The sequence below is a fragment of the Zeugodacus cucurbitae genome, chromosome 5 (assembly GCF_028554725.1).
Source record: "Zeugodacus cucurbitae isolate PBARC_wt_2022May chromosome 5, idZeuCucr1.2, whole genome shotgun sequence".
Taxonomy (NCBI): Eukaryota; Metazoa; Arthropoda; class Insecta; order Diptera; family Tephritidae; genus Zeugodacus; species Zeugodacus cucurbitae.
Genome location: NC_071670.1, coordinates 29,249,386 through 29,266,422, shown reverse-complemented (window position 1 = coordinate 29,266,422; position 17,037 = coordinate 29,249,386). Strand labels below are relative to the sequence as shown.

Sequence of the window (17,037 nt, the reverse complement as noted above, 5' to 3'; positions counted from 1 at the left end):
TGTAATAAAGCGTATCCAAATAGAGGGTTTCGGGTTAATACCCGAAAAAGTGTGAAGGTGTGAAGTAAAATTTTTATATAAAACATCGACATAAAACATCGTTGAAAGTGACATCGATGCATCGATGTTTTTAGAATCGAGACATCGATGGCTAACATCGATGCTTTTTGACGCACTTTTTGACGAAAACATCGATGTTTCAAAACCATCGATACATCGTTTGCATCCCTAATGGTGTGTCGTGGGGTATGTAAGAGAATCGACTGCAGAAAGTTTGGTTTATATAGCTTTATTGGTTTGCGAGATATATACAAAGAACCGATTCGGCGGCGGGACCACGCCCACTTCCCAAAAAAAATTATATCCAAATATGCGCTTTCCTAGTGCGATCCTTCATTCCATATTTTACTTTTATAACTTTATTTATGGTTTAGTTATGAAACTTTATAAGTTTTTGGTTTTCGCCATTTTGTGGGCGTGGCAATGGTCCGATTTTGCCCATTTTCGAAAGCAACCTCCTCTGGGTGCCAATACGTGCTCCAAGTTTCGTTAAGATATCTCAATTTTTACTTAAGTTATCGCTTGCACGGACAGATATCCGGATTTCAACTCCACTCGTCATCCTGATCATTTATATATATATAACCCTATATCTAACTCTTTTATTTCTGGGAGACACAAACCGTTATGTGAACAAAACTATAATACTCTCTTAGCAACTTTTGTTGCGAGAGTATAAAAAAAATCTTCATTGGTTAAATTTTATACAATCAATACTAGTGATGTGCGATATTGCGATTTCTAAATCACTATTATTTCAGGGAATTTTGCAATTACAGTGAAAAAATATGGCTCCACAATACTCAAAAGACATTATTTCATATTTCGCTAAATTTTAAATGTATATACATATTTATATTATCTTATATTTATATTTCCTCTTTCATATTTCAGGCGATTTTATTTTATACACCGAGATGGCTGTGGAAATCTTGGGAAGGTGGCAAAATTCATGCACTTATCATGGACTTAGATATAGGAATTTGTTCCGAAGCCGAGAAAAAACAAAAAAAGAAATTACTATTAGATTACTTATGGGAAAATCTAAGGTTAGTACTTTATCTAAAAGAAAATTTATTGCTAAAATAAACTAGTGAAAAACATTTTCACGTGTGAACGAATATTTACTGTTCCGTATATTCATTAAACAAACAAAAGATTTAAAACTGTTCCTAAATTCCATAGAGGAAATACTTTGCAGGTGTGTAAGTTCATATACAGACACTGTCTCACACATAATTACCCACTACATATTGTACCATATGAAAGCGATTTACTTATTAATCGAAAATATTCCTCAACTTATTTGTTTACTTTGATTGTTTTTTAATTAGGTATCACAACTGGTGGGCTTACAGATACTACGTGTGCGAATTATTGGCACTCATAAATGTGATAGGTAAGTACGCAAGCATCAATTTATATTTACTATATACAAATTCATTGAAATTGTTCTAGAATATGTAAGTTCTAAAAATTATATCTTCCATGTGGTATATTCTGGCATTATCTCAGTTAATAAAAACACAAGCAGCTACTATAACGTAAAACCTCTTAGCATTATCCACTATTGCATTTTTATTTCGAAAAACAGCATTTCCATGAATTATCGAATGTCCCAATCAATCAATCTCCGTTCATTAGCACGCATCTAATTGAAGCTTCTTTGAGGTGTTAATGATGGTTTCTCATTAAAGAGCATTTAAGTCAAAACTTGCATGTCTTCGATGAACCAACAAGATTCTAGCAAAACAAGGACATTTGGTTGCTGTGCTTATTAATTCTCGCCAATGTCAATTATGGCCTAAAACATATTCATCGGAACATGTGTGACCATTTCATGGGAATAAACTATGCAATATTGATGGTATAATTTAATATGGATTTTATAAAAAAATTGCTAAATATATTGTGGGCTAATACTGATTGCTACGTGACTGCCGAGTATACATATTTATGTTTTTGGCTTATGGTGTATATATACGCAATCTGTGGCAAATAGCAAAGTCATTATTTCAGCAGCATATCTCTGGAACTTAAATTTGTTGAGTTAATTGTTGCGAGTAATATATTTGCTGACCTTAGTAAACGAAAATGTTAAACGTTTAAAAATATTTGGTTTGCTGTATAATATTATGTCTTTGCTGACAGCTAAGAAAGGAAGGCTGACACGAGAGTTCACCAATTAATGCAAAATTTAATTTGACTATCACAAGAATCAATGTTATGAATAAAGATAGTACCACAATGGACTCCAAACCATTGTCTCAAAGAACGAATTCAGGGAGAATATAGACTCTCTTAACTGACTCCTTAGAGTTGTACTTGTATACATATATCCGTAAAGTGTCTATTTAGTTAACATATTGTTTAATAAAAATGTGTCAAAATTTAAAATAAAATGTTTTTTGCAGTGTTTCTTTTATTTCAAGGACTACTAAAGCAACTAGCAATCTACTATTAAAATTTTCCACCATTTCGATATCATTATATTGCAATATTTTTGTTTGTAATTTTAAATAATACAAAAATAACAAAGTATTTGTTAAAAGTAACAATTTACAGAGTGTTGATAACTAATTGTACATTTCCAAGCATAAAGAGTATATCTTAAGAAATTCGTAGGCGTGTTGAAACTCTCCAACAAAATTATTCTTGAATTGAAACTAAAAACAAGTAGCTCTCATCAGGTAACATAGTTGGACTGGGAAATTTATGAATAGGGAATTAATTAAACCATGAGCATTTTTTCATTTTGTAATCATTTCTCCATATGTGTTTTCAACAGGTAATGATTTCAGCGAATTTATGTCGTAAATGAACTTGTTTCCACCACCCACTGCTGCACAGTTTTTCAAGAATTGTTTTCTTGTTTAGTTTTTGCTTAACCCCTATAATTAATTGTAGCATTGAACTCATTACCTTTGTATCACTCGTGCCAAACCAAGAATGTTTCTAAAATAATCAGCTGTACTAAAACTACGGCAAGAAAATATATTAGAGCATTTATGTCAGTGAAGTTAACTTGTATTAAAATATGAAGAGTTAGAGGATTGTAAAACTTTTTTGTAGTAATTTTCATTTGCGATTAATTCTATAGGTGTTATGAAGAGGAGCAACGAATTTAATTATGAATTTTCATTGCCCCAATATACATATGTAGGTATAGACGCCATAACTTTGTCAGTTACTGTTGCATATTTTCAAACTTTCAATTCTGCTGCACAGTTTTTCAAGAATTGTTTTCTTGTTTAGTTTTTGCTTAACCCCTATAATTAATTGTAGCATTGAACTCATTACCTTTGTATCACTCGTGCCAAACCAAGAATGTTTCTAAAATAATCAGCTGTACTAAAACTACGGCAAGAAAATATATTAGAGCATTTATGTCAGTGAAGTTAACTTGTATTAAAATATGAAGAGTTAGAGGATTGTAAAACTTTTTTGTAGTAATTTTCATTTGCGATTAATTCTATAGGTGTTATGAAGAGGAGCAACGAATTTAATTATGAATTTTCATTGCCCCAATATACATATGTAGGTATAGACGCCATAACTTTGTCAGTTACTGTTGCATATTTTCAAACTTTCAATTCTGCTGCACAGTTTTTCAAGAATTGTTTTCTTGTTTTGTTTTTGCTTAACCCCTATAATTAATTGTAGCATTGAACTCATTACCTTTGTATCACTCGTGCCAAACCAAGAATGTTTCTAAAATAATCAGCTGTACTAAAACTACGGCAAGAAAATATATTAGAGCATTTATGTCAGTGAAGTTAACTTGTATTAAAATATGAAGAGTTAGAGGATTGTAAAACTTTTTTGTAGTAATTTTCATTTGCGATTAATTCTATAGGTGTTATGAAGAGGAGCAACGAATTTAATTATGAATTTTCATTGCCCCAATATACATATGTAGGTATAGACGCCATAACTTTGTCAGTTACTGTTGCATATTTTCAAACTTTCAATTCTGTTTATAAAATGCAAATTACTCGAATCGCATATTGGCCTCTGGAGTGTGATAATGAATATTAACGAAATTTTAATATTAACGAAACAAAATATTTTTTTTTTTTATAATTGTAAATTGTATGCTTATAATAATATTTTTCAATATAATATAGTAACATTTTTGTATTCTTTATTTTTCAGGTCAAATGTTTCTTATGAATCGATTTTTCGATGGCGAATTTTTGCAATTTGGCTGGAAGGTTATAAAATATATGGAAGACGATCAAGAAGATCGAATGGATCCCATGATCTACATATTCCCAAGAATGACCAAATGTACATTTTTTAAATACGGTTCAAGCGGGGAGGTATGTTATTGTAAAACATCTGAAATTGCTTACAAGTCTGTCTAGAATTCAATTAGAGGAGAATGTACAATTTTGGGTTTTTAGGAGAATTATTGTAAATAATCATTTTGTATTATTTTTGTTCACAATCAAGGCCAGATAATCCAAAAACTGGAAAAAATTGGCAATTTAGAATATACAAAATTATATTCTACATGGCGGTTCGTAGTTCGTCCTTTTTTGAATTGTTATAGTTGCAAATCACCTGTAGTCTATTTTCAATGCAGTACTGAATAATTGCAGTAACTCAATGGAAAAAAACTTTATATTAGCGGAAAACATATAGATATAGATCTCAAAGACTCTAAATGAAATCTCAATTCTTTAAGAAAGTAATCTGACACCTCGATGTCATTATTTCTGCGATGAAAAAACTCTGTCAGACTATTGATAACCTGTATTCTGAAAACCAAAATTACAATTTGTTGTACCATTTTATCAAAAAACAAAATAGAATTATAAGAAAACTGCAGCAGCTACTGATTACTTAGATTTTCTAATTTATAAATTAATATTTTTTATAACATATAAATATATATGTCATTTTATATTAAGCAAAATGTCAACTATTAAAATTACTTCTCAGATCTCCTGAATGTTACGTATATTTACGGTGATCGTTATTAGTTTATGAAATTTTTATGGTTTTTAGAAAAAATATGACTATATGAATTAAAATTATGACCCAAATTTATCAATATGTGTGGGCGTCTATATGTAAGCTGTTTTTAAAGTGGGGACATTTTCCAAGAGGAAACGAATATTACTTAGATAGGTATAACCACTGCGCGCATTTAGTCGCATGTTATTATTTCTGAATTGTTGTTCAAATTAAAAAAAATAATAATAACATTTTCGAACTAACAAAGCAAATGTATTGGAAATATTATTGACTATTTTTTTATTTGCAATACAAATTGTGTGATTATAAAAGAACTAACTTATATATGAATTATTAACAACTTTTCTTTTACAGGTGGAGAAACACGACGCCATTTGCATACTGCCATTAAATGTTGTTAATGAGAAAATATACATTTTCCTTTGGTTTTGGTTCATACTTTTAACGTTTCTAACACTGTTAACGTTAATATACAGGGTGGTTATTATCTTTTCACCACGCATGAGGGTGTACTTGTTTCGTATGCGATTTAGGTAAGCACCAAATTAGTGTTAGTTACTCAATACACACATACTTTGCATTACATTTGCGTATATTTCAAAAATTTTGTTTATTTTAATTTTAGGTTAGTGCGTCGAGACGCAATTGAAATAATCGTTCGTCGGTCGAAAATGGGCGATTGGTTTTTATTATATTTATTAGGTGAAAATATAGATACGGTTATATTTCGTGATGTTGTACAAGATTTAGCCAATCGTTTAGGACATAACCAACACCACAGGGTGCCTGGACTGAAAGGTGAAATACAGGATGCATGATATTGGGAGTATTAGAAACAATACAAAATGCAATTTGTCGTCTCAATATAAACGTCACTATCACAAATAATAATATCAACACCAAAAAACCGCTTTAGTAACAGCAGCAGTAGCACCGGCTTCCAAAAAATCTCACCAATGCAAAACAAATAAAAATAAAAACAACAGAAAAACTCCAAAAAAAAAGCGAAACCACATTAACGCCATCAGTTTCACCGGCATCAAATATAATCCGCTACAAAATACATTTTCTAAGAAATATAAATATAAAGCAAACATGCTTTCATAATAGACGATTTTAGTATAAACCAAAAGTCAAATAGTGTGTGACAGCGACGAATTGTTTATACATATATGTGTGCGAATGTGTGTAAACTAAAAAATTAAGCATAGCATATGTAAGGAATATCAAATAAGCGTGTTCAAGCAGACGATCTCACCTACATTCGTAAATCATCGAGACGCATCTAAATATTCATAGCTTGTCATGTTATATTAACAATCGTAGAGGACTACGACCGAGACGACAACCGCGAAAGATTGCATTATTGTAGTGATCCGGAAAGGACAAGTAGCAGTCAGCCAACAAAGACGCGTCTACTTCACTTATAACTGGCAAATTTAGCAACCCCAAATTACATGCATCACATCACAACACATCACTTCACATTGATACATACATCTATATGTAGCGCGAAATTCAAAGCTTTGCAGTGGTGTACTTGTCGACGGCAACGAAGGAAGGAAGGAAGGAGAACCCACATTTTTTGTATAAAACTCTACCAAAAGTAAAGAACCAAAAAAATCGATCATCACGCCGACAGCACCGCAACATACATGAATACTTGCATGTACATCATATGTATTTTATATAAAATGAAGAAAAATAATAAAAAATATAAATTCCAATATCATAAGCTGCAGTTAATTAGCATAACAACGACAACCCGTTTAGTGTAATTTATTTCATACATAGTTAATCAGGATAACTGTACGTTACACGCATACATACAAACCAGTTGAAACGAGAAAAACATAAAAAACAAAAATAAAAGCAAATAACGAGTAAACATAGCTATACAAAATCAAATGAAAGTTTTATAAAATATGCAGAATAGCCATAATAACTCATCAACTAAATATCTACATAACACATAAACGACTACAACAGTTCAGATATAAGCAAAAAATAATCATGAAAACATACATAAATACATACATACATACTACATACATACATACATATATAGCGCGCCTCATTAAATAACCGAGAAAATTAGCATTTAATCTGAAGACATACTCGTACGTCTGTTACATACTCGTACATGAAAGCATTCATGCATAACATATATTACAATACATTACAATAAGTAAATACAAATAGCAAATAAACGAAGAACTTTTTAATTAAAATAATTTAAATCATTAAGCAGTGAATGAATGAAATTAAAAATGCAATGAGACAAGATTATATCATTATGTAATAGTTACGTTAGTTACGTCAATGCGATGTAAATTATCGTTAAGAAATAGTTAGTGAAACAAAATACATGGTATGCATGTAATTTGCGCGTTTAAATAAGTAATAAGTAACATACAGACATGGATATTTATACATACTACATGCATAATACTTAAGTTCAGACTTTCTTAGGTTTGTGCATTAACAAAAACAATGCAAATATTCTAGTGAAACAAAGTCGATAATGAGCTACATATTTTTCACAGTATATAAACAAAACGGTGGAAAGTGTTTGCAATTTATGAACTACAAATAAACTTTTCAAGTATGAGTGAAAATTAAGGCAGAAATTATAGAAAATAAATAAATAACGTAAATTACTGGAATAATAGTAGGAAGGCACTTTCTTATATAGTATATATATATATATATATATGTATATTCATATACCAATTTTTAACGTATATTATAACGAACCATAGTGAGCTGGGATATACATATGTATGTGCATATGTATCTGTTATACTTGCGGCATTATGCATAGATTACGCTCATATATTTAAGTTACATAATAAGTTTGTAAATACTAAAAATCAATATTTCATATGCAATGTACGCAATGCGAGTATACATGTAAGCATATATATATGTACATATTACATGAAAATTTGTAGTTATATTACCTACTTAATGTTTCAGTTTTAATACAGAGTCACACTTTTTCAATGGTTACCATAAGCTCTAATTTTGTCGTACTTCAGTGCAACATCCATTACCAAAATATTCGTACATTACATAGTTTTCAAGTATCCGTCCAAATAATATGGTTCGTACACATTATACACACAAATTCATAAATACCAATGATTGTGGTAGCAACCGTTAGTTAGCAATTTCCTATAGATATGTAATTTGTAGACGATTTGCAGTTGGGAAATCAGAAGACACTCGCACTGCCCACTTTTTATTGAACTACTGATCGCATTGTGTACAAAATCATATATGATAATGGTTACATACTTACTTATATCGTACAACAATCATATGCTGTTACCGACCATGCGATAATAAAATAAACACCCATGACTGAGGCTTTAGTGACTTCACAAATTACATGCTTCTCTGTGTCCAGCTTCTGAAATTCATATTTTCATATTTGTAGTCTATTTTCCAATCAATTTGAAGTACTACAACAGATTGGGAACTATGCATTTCTGTGACTTTAAGTTAATACCGTCAGTCTGACAAATTCATTGTTGGTCTTTGGTCAGAATTGATCTTTTAAATATTCAATTGTAAGTTGGGAAGCAGCAGCAAGTGATCGTAAATATGTCTATAAACATATATATAGTCCCGGGTTTTTGCGAGTTGACAGTACTTTTTACCACAGCAGAATCAGGAGTTATACCGCATCAAAGTTGAATATTTAAGGTTAGGTAGATACGTAGGGCTGTTATGGGTTACTATGTCAATATGGAATATGCCTAATGTGGGCTCTTCAATTCTCAAGCTGTTCTTATTGTTCTAAGCACATTTCACGTTATACAAAGTATTTGAGCCTCAATGAACTTAAATTCTTTATTTGCCGCGATTAGAGTAGAGCCGGCTATAACCGCGTAAGCGGTGTCTACGCCAGTCAAGAAGAGTACAACAAAATTGATATAAACAAAAAAAAACATTTATTAGTTATGAATCAAATGTTATTATTTCTATAAAACAAACATATCTTAGAGATCACTCAAGCGTTTTTAAATCATAACTACTTCCCCAATTACATATACATACGTGTAAATATTATATTAAGACTCGCTGACTTATTATAGTAAAGTACTTGTAACTAGACTACAGATGAAATTACACTGCCAGAATAATCAAATCAAATCACACAAGAAGCATATATTCAATAACCACACGGGTATGAAATTATAGTCCAAATGGCAAAATCAAGTCGCTTGTCAGTACATTTTACACGCGAGTTGCACATTGGCCAAATAAATAACCGAAATTTAAAAGTAATATTAGGTAATATAACTACAAATGGGAAGTCGCATAAGATCAACCCATATACTACAGCAATATGTGTACATACATACATATGCACATAAATTCGAAAATTAAAATAAATTCACAACAAACACGCGGTGCTAGTAAGATAAATAATAAATTTACTAATAAAAACAATAATGATGTAAAGATATGAAAGAACAACATATGTATATTTAAGCAATAGAAACGAATTGAACAATTGAACTATATCATTATATTAAATATTGTATAAGTAACGCTAATAAATTACAGAATTACGGAATAATAATGCTTAAGTAAATATGACTTAGGAGAAAATAAAATTAGTGAATTCAAACAATACTTCTACATGATAATAACCATTGTATGATAAAACTGAAATCATGCGTAAATTATAGCATACTGTGAGTATTAATAAAATTAGCAATAGATTTGTTCCTGAACAAATTTTCACATTTGTATGCGAAAGTAAAAATTACAAAAAAAAGGTATAAATTAAAAAAAAAAACGCAAAAAATATCTCATAGTTTTAAACTCGATAAAAGAAATAATAATTTATACTTACTTGTAACAGATACATATTTTTTGTACATACATACAAATGTATCAATAAAAGGATTTGCAATATATTTGAAGCTTGCATAGAATTCACATTATTGGGAGTAGTTATTAGTTACTAGTAAAATTAAACGTATTCGTGACACTTTGGACGCTTTTGTACCAGAGTTCACACTCATTTTTAACTACTTACAATACAAGTATATTCGAGTTAATTGAATGAGGCAACAATTTCCACAACATTCGAACATTTTATGTACTTAAGAGGACATCATTTTCCTTACGAAACATACGAAAAAGAGTCGATACCGCAAAACTAGCCATTTATTGAGTGTGACTGCTACTCATTATATAAATTTGTATCTTTTTTTTCAATTACAGTTATATATTTATCATTAAGCAACGATTTAATTCTCTTTTCGTTATTGTACTAAGAATTATTCAGACTCGATTAGCCAAATAGCGGTACAAGTTAATTATTTAATATATACACATATACATACATAAAAATATCTATAAAAGCAAACATTTTGTAAAACTTATTGTAATGATCATAACGTAGCATAAATCTGCGAAAATTCGAGAAACTTTATTTTCAAAGTTTTCAAATCATATGATTTCGATACGTGCATATAAGATGAAATGAAATATATATACATACACTACAATACATGATATTGGTGGACATTTTTTAATTTTAAAGCATAATAAATTCGTCAGTCTGTATATGAGATATTATATTTATCCTAAATTTATTAATGTAAGTGTTCATTTACTTCTACTTAAACTATTATTCACACTTATGAACTTCTTTCTGAAATAATGCAAATATATATTCTTTATTATACAATACTCTGCTAGTGTCTAACCAATCCTAGTGTCTAAATTTAAATACCAATATTTGCGATTGTACGGATTGTTATTCAGAATGTTCCTTTGATGCTATCTACTAATCTAATCAGAAGTCCTTCAAGAGTGTTGAATCGAACAAACGACTGGTAAAATCATAATGGCAGGTAATCAGTTAAGTCGCTCGGATGAAGTTGCAGATTACTCTCTATATAGTCTATCTATCTAGTTTCATTACACTTAAATCTTTGTAGAAATTATAGATCACAAACATAGCATGTAAAGAAATGAATCGACGAGAACTAATATTTTTCAATATTTGCAACAATTGGAGTCAACGATAATAGTAGGGTGGAGTTCTAACAAATGGGTATAAACTGATGACCACTCCATTTTCAGTGATAGAGAGTTATGACTTATGCCTAGTAGACTAAAGATAAACTACTGCAAAAGAATTAAACTGGCAATAGTTTTAAAAATTTCAATCTATGCAAGTATTGAGAAGGCCTTCGGCAAGCCTAATTCAAGCCTGTGGTATGGTGGAATAAGTACATAGAACGATCTTTGTCGATCGCAGCCTTGAACTTATGACTATATATGAAGTAGCATTGTCCTTTGGACTTTTAAGCTGCGACTCACGTTTTGATTTATTCCGATTTCTTCATAGTTCTTAAAATGCTTTTCCAGCATTCGTAAAATTCGATTCTTCTCATTAGATATTTGAAAAATTATAGAGTACCGACAAAATACATATATGTTTTGTAGTAAAAAATGTGCTCTACTATTGTTATGCTGAATAAATTCTCTCCAATTAACAAACTGGTTATTATGAATTCAAATTAACTTATTTCATAAGTCGCCTTTATTATATCTTTATTGTATATATTGCAATTTTTTATATATTATAACCTCAATATGCTCTTTTAATTTTAATTAATTGCTTACTTGCTTTAGAAAATATTTTACTTTTTGACATGATAAAATAAAAATTATACGAGTATAAATCATGCAATTTGAGATCAATATAGGGCAATTTAATCCATAACAGGGATTAAATTTATTTCTCATATTTCCTAAGGGTTAAACTACTTTCAAGCTTCTTCAAGCAACCGATTCTAAGGTTATCAGAAATAAGTAAACATTTTGCTCAGAGGCCTTTATTATCTATATAGAATTTAAAAATTCATTTAAATTTTTATATAAACTGTTCGGAAAAACGTGGCCACATTTCCTATTTCACTTTTTGAGAAAAATACTGACATTTGAAGATGTTTGAAATACACTAAAAATATTTATGACATAGGAAATAGTGAACAAATCAAATTCTTATTTCTTTTTCTTAAGAATTTACATTTTGGAAAATACTTATTTCTGTAGATAAAAAGTTCAGAGAATTCCAGAACGAATAGTTTTGATAAGAAAGTAATTTTAATTTGTGTGCTTAAGCCGAAGAAGGTGCACGTGCCTTCATTCGGAATTTGAGAAAATAAAAACTTTTAAAACTTTTCTATTTTATAAATAGTAACTTACTTTTAAGATTTCTGAATAAGATCATTGGTAGTTTTTTTATTAAAAGCATTCTAGAAACGTGTAATTCCTTAAATAACACTATATACAGCATAAGTTTCTACCTTTGAAGTATATTTCAACATCAATTTCTAAACAAAGTGAGACACTACATGATTATGACAAAATATTTTAATATTTGCAATTAAATTTATAAGCTAAATTGTATAAACTCTTGTTCTGTTGTGCAAGCTACTAAATGCAACATTTCAACTAAGCAATACTATAATTTACGCAAATTTCAGTGAAAATTAATATGAAAAGTTTATTTGTAAGAACTTACCAATATTTAAGTCCAACAGTGTAGTTCATTAAGAGTAAAATACTGCCACTTTTATATAAATAAAACATTTGTTCATTTACTTAGCTAAACCAACAATTAGACCAATTCAAGATTGTTAAAGCAATAACCATAACCAACAACATTGTTACACATTACTGAAACTACAAAATAGTTAGTAACTAGGAAATGAGTTTTGTATATATTTAAGTTTTAGAAGTTTAGAAGACAATAATTAGAACGAAAGTTTGTCCTATCGTAAACGCTATGTATTTGCACATTTTTACAGTAACAACTATGAATATTTCTAGAATATTAGTATACTTTTAGGCGCATTCGTTGATTTAGATTATGCTTTGCTTAGTTGCACTAATGCGTATTAATTTAGTGTTGCCTTGGTAAAGAAATGTTTCTCTGCTACTTATATTGCAAATGCAACGCTGTGCTTGAAACAAATAAGACTAAAAGCATATAATGAGCCTGTTTCAACTTTCTAAAAATTATTCTGAGGAAGACATATGGTAGAATGTCTCTGGATATTCACTGCTTAAAGAAGATTTAACTATGTACGGCATAACTTCATTTGTAAGCATATATCCATGTACAATTTCAATTGTAGATTGAGGTAAGAACGGCACTTATTAGGGGATGTGTGACTGCAGCTATGACATCATTTGTTGAGTTTTACACACACTTTTCCTTAGATACGTAAAACATGGAGCTGGATAACTATAATATCAGATTTTTAAGTTTTGTTTTCTCCCACAAATTTTTGTAAAATAACATATACAATAGTGATTCTTTCCGTTCATTTGTTCACTTGACTGCTTTCTTCATTAATATTTTTTATTGTAGCTACGATAAATTATTAAAAATCATATAATACATGTTACAATACATACCGATTTCTTATTGTCCATCGTCCGTCCATCTTTAATTTGCTGAAATATTTCCACATTCACTACCAATTTTTAATACCAATAGTGTTCCTTCTACTATATCACTTATGATTAAATAATAAATTCATAACAATAAAATATTTGCCCTTCGTAGATATTTATTTTAGTAAAGGTCGTCATGTGCGTGCATTCATCCCACATTTCTCAAACTTCTAAATGAATAAAGTAAAAAAAAAAACAACATATACAATCGTATGTGCTAAGCAATAATATTACTCACTTAATTTTTTCTATCCTATCTAAGTCACACTCCTCGCAAGCAATATGCACTTTTTATTATTATAACAAATCGGATTCAATAATTTTTTTATTCCTTGGAATACTAATAAAATTGCCTTATATTCAAAATAATAATAATAATTATACATTATACTGTAATATAAAAGCATTATTGTAACTAATGAAGAAACCCTATTGAAATCTTTAGCAATAAACTGTAATAAATAATTAGGATATAATATACTATTAGCTGCAAAGTTGTAAACTTACTTAGGTCAAACAATTGTACAAACTGTATATAACTATTTTATTTAATAAAATTATTACCTAATATATAAATTAATAGTATAATATATAAATTATTGCGTATGGTATTCAAATATAGCATAAAACACACCTAGATTCTTACAACCGATTTTGTAACATTAATTTAATTATGTATACTTTATTTAGCTTTCATTTATCCGTAAGTCCACTTCTTTGAATACCTAAGACATTTAAAAATTTTAATAAGCTGAACAACACACTGTATAGTAATTGCGTAAATAATTTCAAAAACAAATTCGCCAATTGCCTTCAACTAGAAGAATTTCGATCTAAAACCATATACAAAGCAAACGCGATATACATAAAAAATAAATAATGAATACAAATGGGCAGACGATAAATACAGTATGCAGAAAATATTAAATCAATAACTAAGTGAGATCCAAACTAAAAACAGAAAACAAAAATAAATATATAATTACAAAAATAACTTAAACCTATCAGTAACTAATTGAAGCAGCGAACTACTGCACTCGGAAATACGAACAAAATTTACAGAAACCAAATATACACATATACATGCATATATACAAATTGAAATAAATAATAAAAGATAGAATGATAGAAATGCAAATAAAATAAAGAGTTTACGTAAGCAAACAAATTATTAGACTTTAGCAAAAACAGCAACAACCACAAAAGAGAACTGAAGTAATTGCAGAGATTTTATTGCCATATTTGAATTATATAATAAGCGGTAAAACAAGATAATATAGACTAATATACATATATAGTATATATACAATATACATACATATACACACATATGCGAGTATATATAGATGACGCGAAACTTTAAAACAAAACAACTTACTCGATTATTTTATCTACAATACATACATGAGAATACTTATAAGCAAGAACAATAAACAGAATCATATGCATACCAGTAAAAATAAACCGTTACTTACATATTTAAAAGTATCATTAATTGAAACTAACGAAATAATTAATACATAATCATGAACAGAACCAAATTAAGTGAAACAAAAAGTGAGGAAAAGAAGTCGATTTCATGCGCAGGAATTTATATCAATTATGAATATAGCAAGAGCGAAAAAGTATTCATGTAGGAAAATACAGACAAAAAAAAACAAGCTTAGAATATACCGAGTGTTCTAATTTGAGGCAAAGTGTGCAAAGGAAAATAACGGAACAATATTTGACAAAAAATGAGGGAGTACTATATAAATAATGAAAACAGCGCGAATGCGAAAAAGACGAATTTAATTCCAACTAAATAATTTCAAATTCATTATTCTTCAATACTATAGCTATACACACACACATTTTATATTCAGATTCTGTTCCCCCTGAATGCGCTTAAAAATTTCCTTAATTGCTCATATGTGCATTTCAGCATTTTGCATTTACTTAAGCAATTTCAATTTTACAAGCTATCCCTTGAGATCTTGAGTACTACAGCTTCCACGGTTTTCCAAATACCTGAAATCTATATATAATAAAATCGTTCAACGTTTTAAAAAACGACTTTCGAAAAGTATATAAACGAATAAAGTGTAAAGTGTAAGAAATTGAAGTGAATTCCTGGAAAGCTCTCTATACATGTGAGTAGTTATGAATAGTTAGTAAAAGCGCGTAAGCATAATTCTCAAATGCATGTATATACGAGCGCCCTTCAAGATTTTGCAGCCAATCTCTGGTTATGTTAGTTACTAAACATTTTCAAAAATTTTAATCCAAATGTTTTAACGGCCTCGTCAGTGATGGCGTTTGTGTTTGATTAATAGTTTGATAGAGCAAACTTATTTCTTCAGAGTGTGGTTAGATTTAGAGACTGACCTCGTGACAAGTTTCGCGAAAGATCTCACTTGGACAGCTAGAGGGTACGGTCCATTGTGATGCCAAGAGACTCCTAAGAATACCCTTGTATATTGCAGAATCTCTTTGAGCAACATTTTATGAGGCGGCTAATGTACATACCAGTCAGTCCGTTTGGTTCGCCGAAGGTATAGCAGTGGAGGAGAAGTCACTTGAAGATTCCACCTCACCTTTCTTCATACATAAGGTAGTTTGCGTTCGTCAGTCAGTATTTCTACCATTGCCGCAAGGTGAACCTTCTAAAAGGAAGTAATTCAGTTGACCTCTTGCGTTCCACACTGTCATCAGCTCTGTGATACTGCTCTGACCCGGCACCCCTTCCTTTAAGTGCTTACTCAAGAACTTATTTCTAAGTTGAGAATATTCTACAGGCTTCGGCCATGATTCTGAAGATAACAATTTAATTTTGAACATTCAAGAGGAAAATATTAGCTGCAGTCGGGGACTATTGGGTCACTGAAATTTAAACAATTTAATTTTGAACATTCAAGAGGAAAATATTAGCTGCAGTCGGGGACTATTGGGTCACTGAAATTTCAACTTTTTGGGGTGTAAAATTGAAATACTTTCAGCACAACTTGGTGCTAACGTGCCGTTTATCATATTTTTTAAACATAAACACAATGTACATCAATTCAAATCATTAATTAAAAATAAAATTATTTTATTTATCATTGGACTTCGAAGGAATGTCCAAAAGATCCACATTTTTGTGATTTCCACGTAAGACACTTGTGCAAACAAACGATTCTTAGGCGATATTACTTAACTTAAACATGCTCGAGATTCACCATAATCTGGTATGAATTCAGCAACATCCTTTTATTCTGTACAGTCCTCACTTTTTGTTTGAACTCTGTCGTCTACAATCAAACTTGATTTAATCGCACAAATGCTTTTAAGTTGCTAACTATATAGTATTAAGAATTTTTATTTTTTATTTAGTTTGTTAGTAAATCTTTATCGGTTTAAAGTAATATATTTTGGAGTACATATATGCTTTAGTATACTCGTATATTGGTGTTCAATAATTAATTGAAGTTATTATGTTGAAAATCACTTGGAGAGTGAGGCGTTGTCCAAACTATA

General features: G+C 29.9%; 1 protein-coding gene across 5 annotated transcripts in view; it reads left to right on the top strand.

Moving 5' to 3' along the window:
- Positions 1-16,588, top strand: part of LOC105217134 (innexin shaking-B) — a 269,087-nt gene extending 252,499 nt beyond the window's left edge. For all 5 annotated transcript variants that reach the window (XM_011191988.3, XM_054230707.1, XM_054230706.1 and 2 more), the window contains 5 exons: positions 955-1,109; positions 1,395-1,459; positions 4,216-4,382; positions 5,398-5,576; positions 5,669-16,588. In XM_011191988.3, the coding sequence (XP_011190290.1) occupies positions 955-1,109; positions 1,395-1,459; positions 4,216-4,382; positions 5,398-5,576; positions 5,669-5,861 (759 nt within the window). In that variant the 3' untranslated portion in view covers positions 5,862-16,588. The remainder of the gene's footprint in view (positions 1-954; positions 1,110-1,394; positions 1,460-4,215; positions 4,383-5,397; positions 5,577-5,668) is intronic.
- Positions 16,589-17,037: the final 449 nt, after the last annotated feature.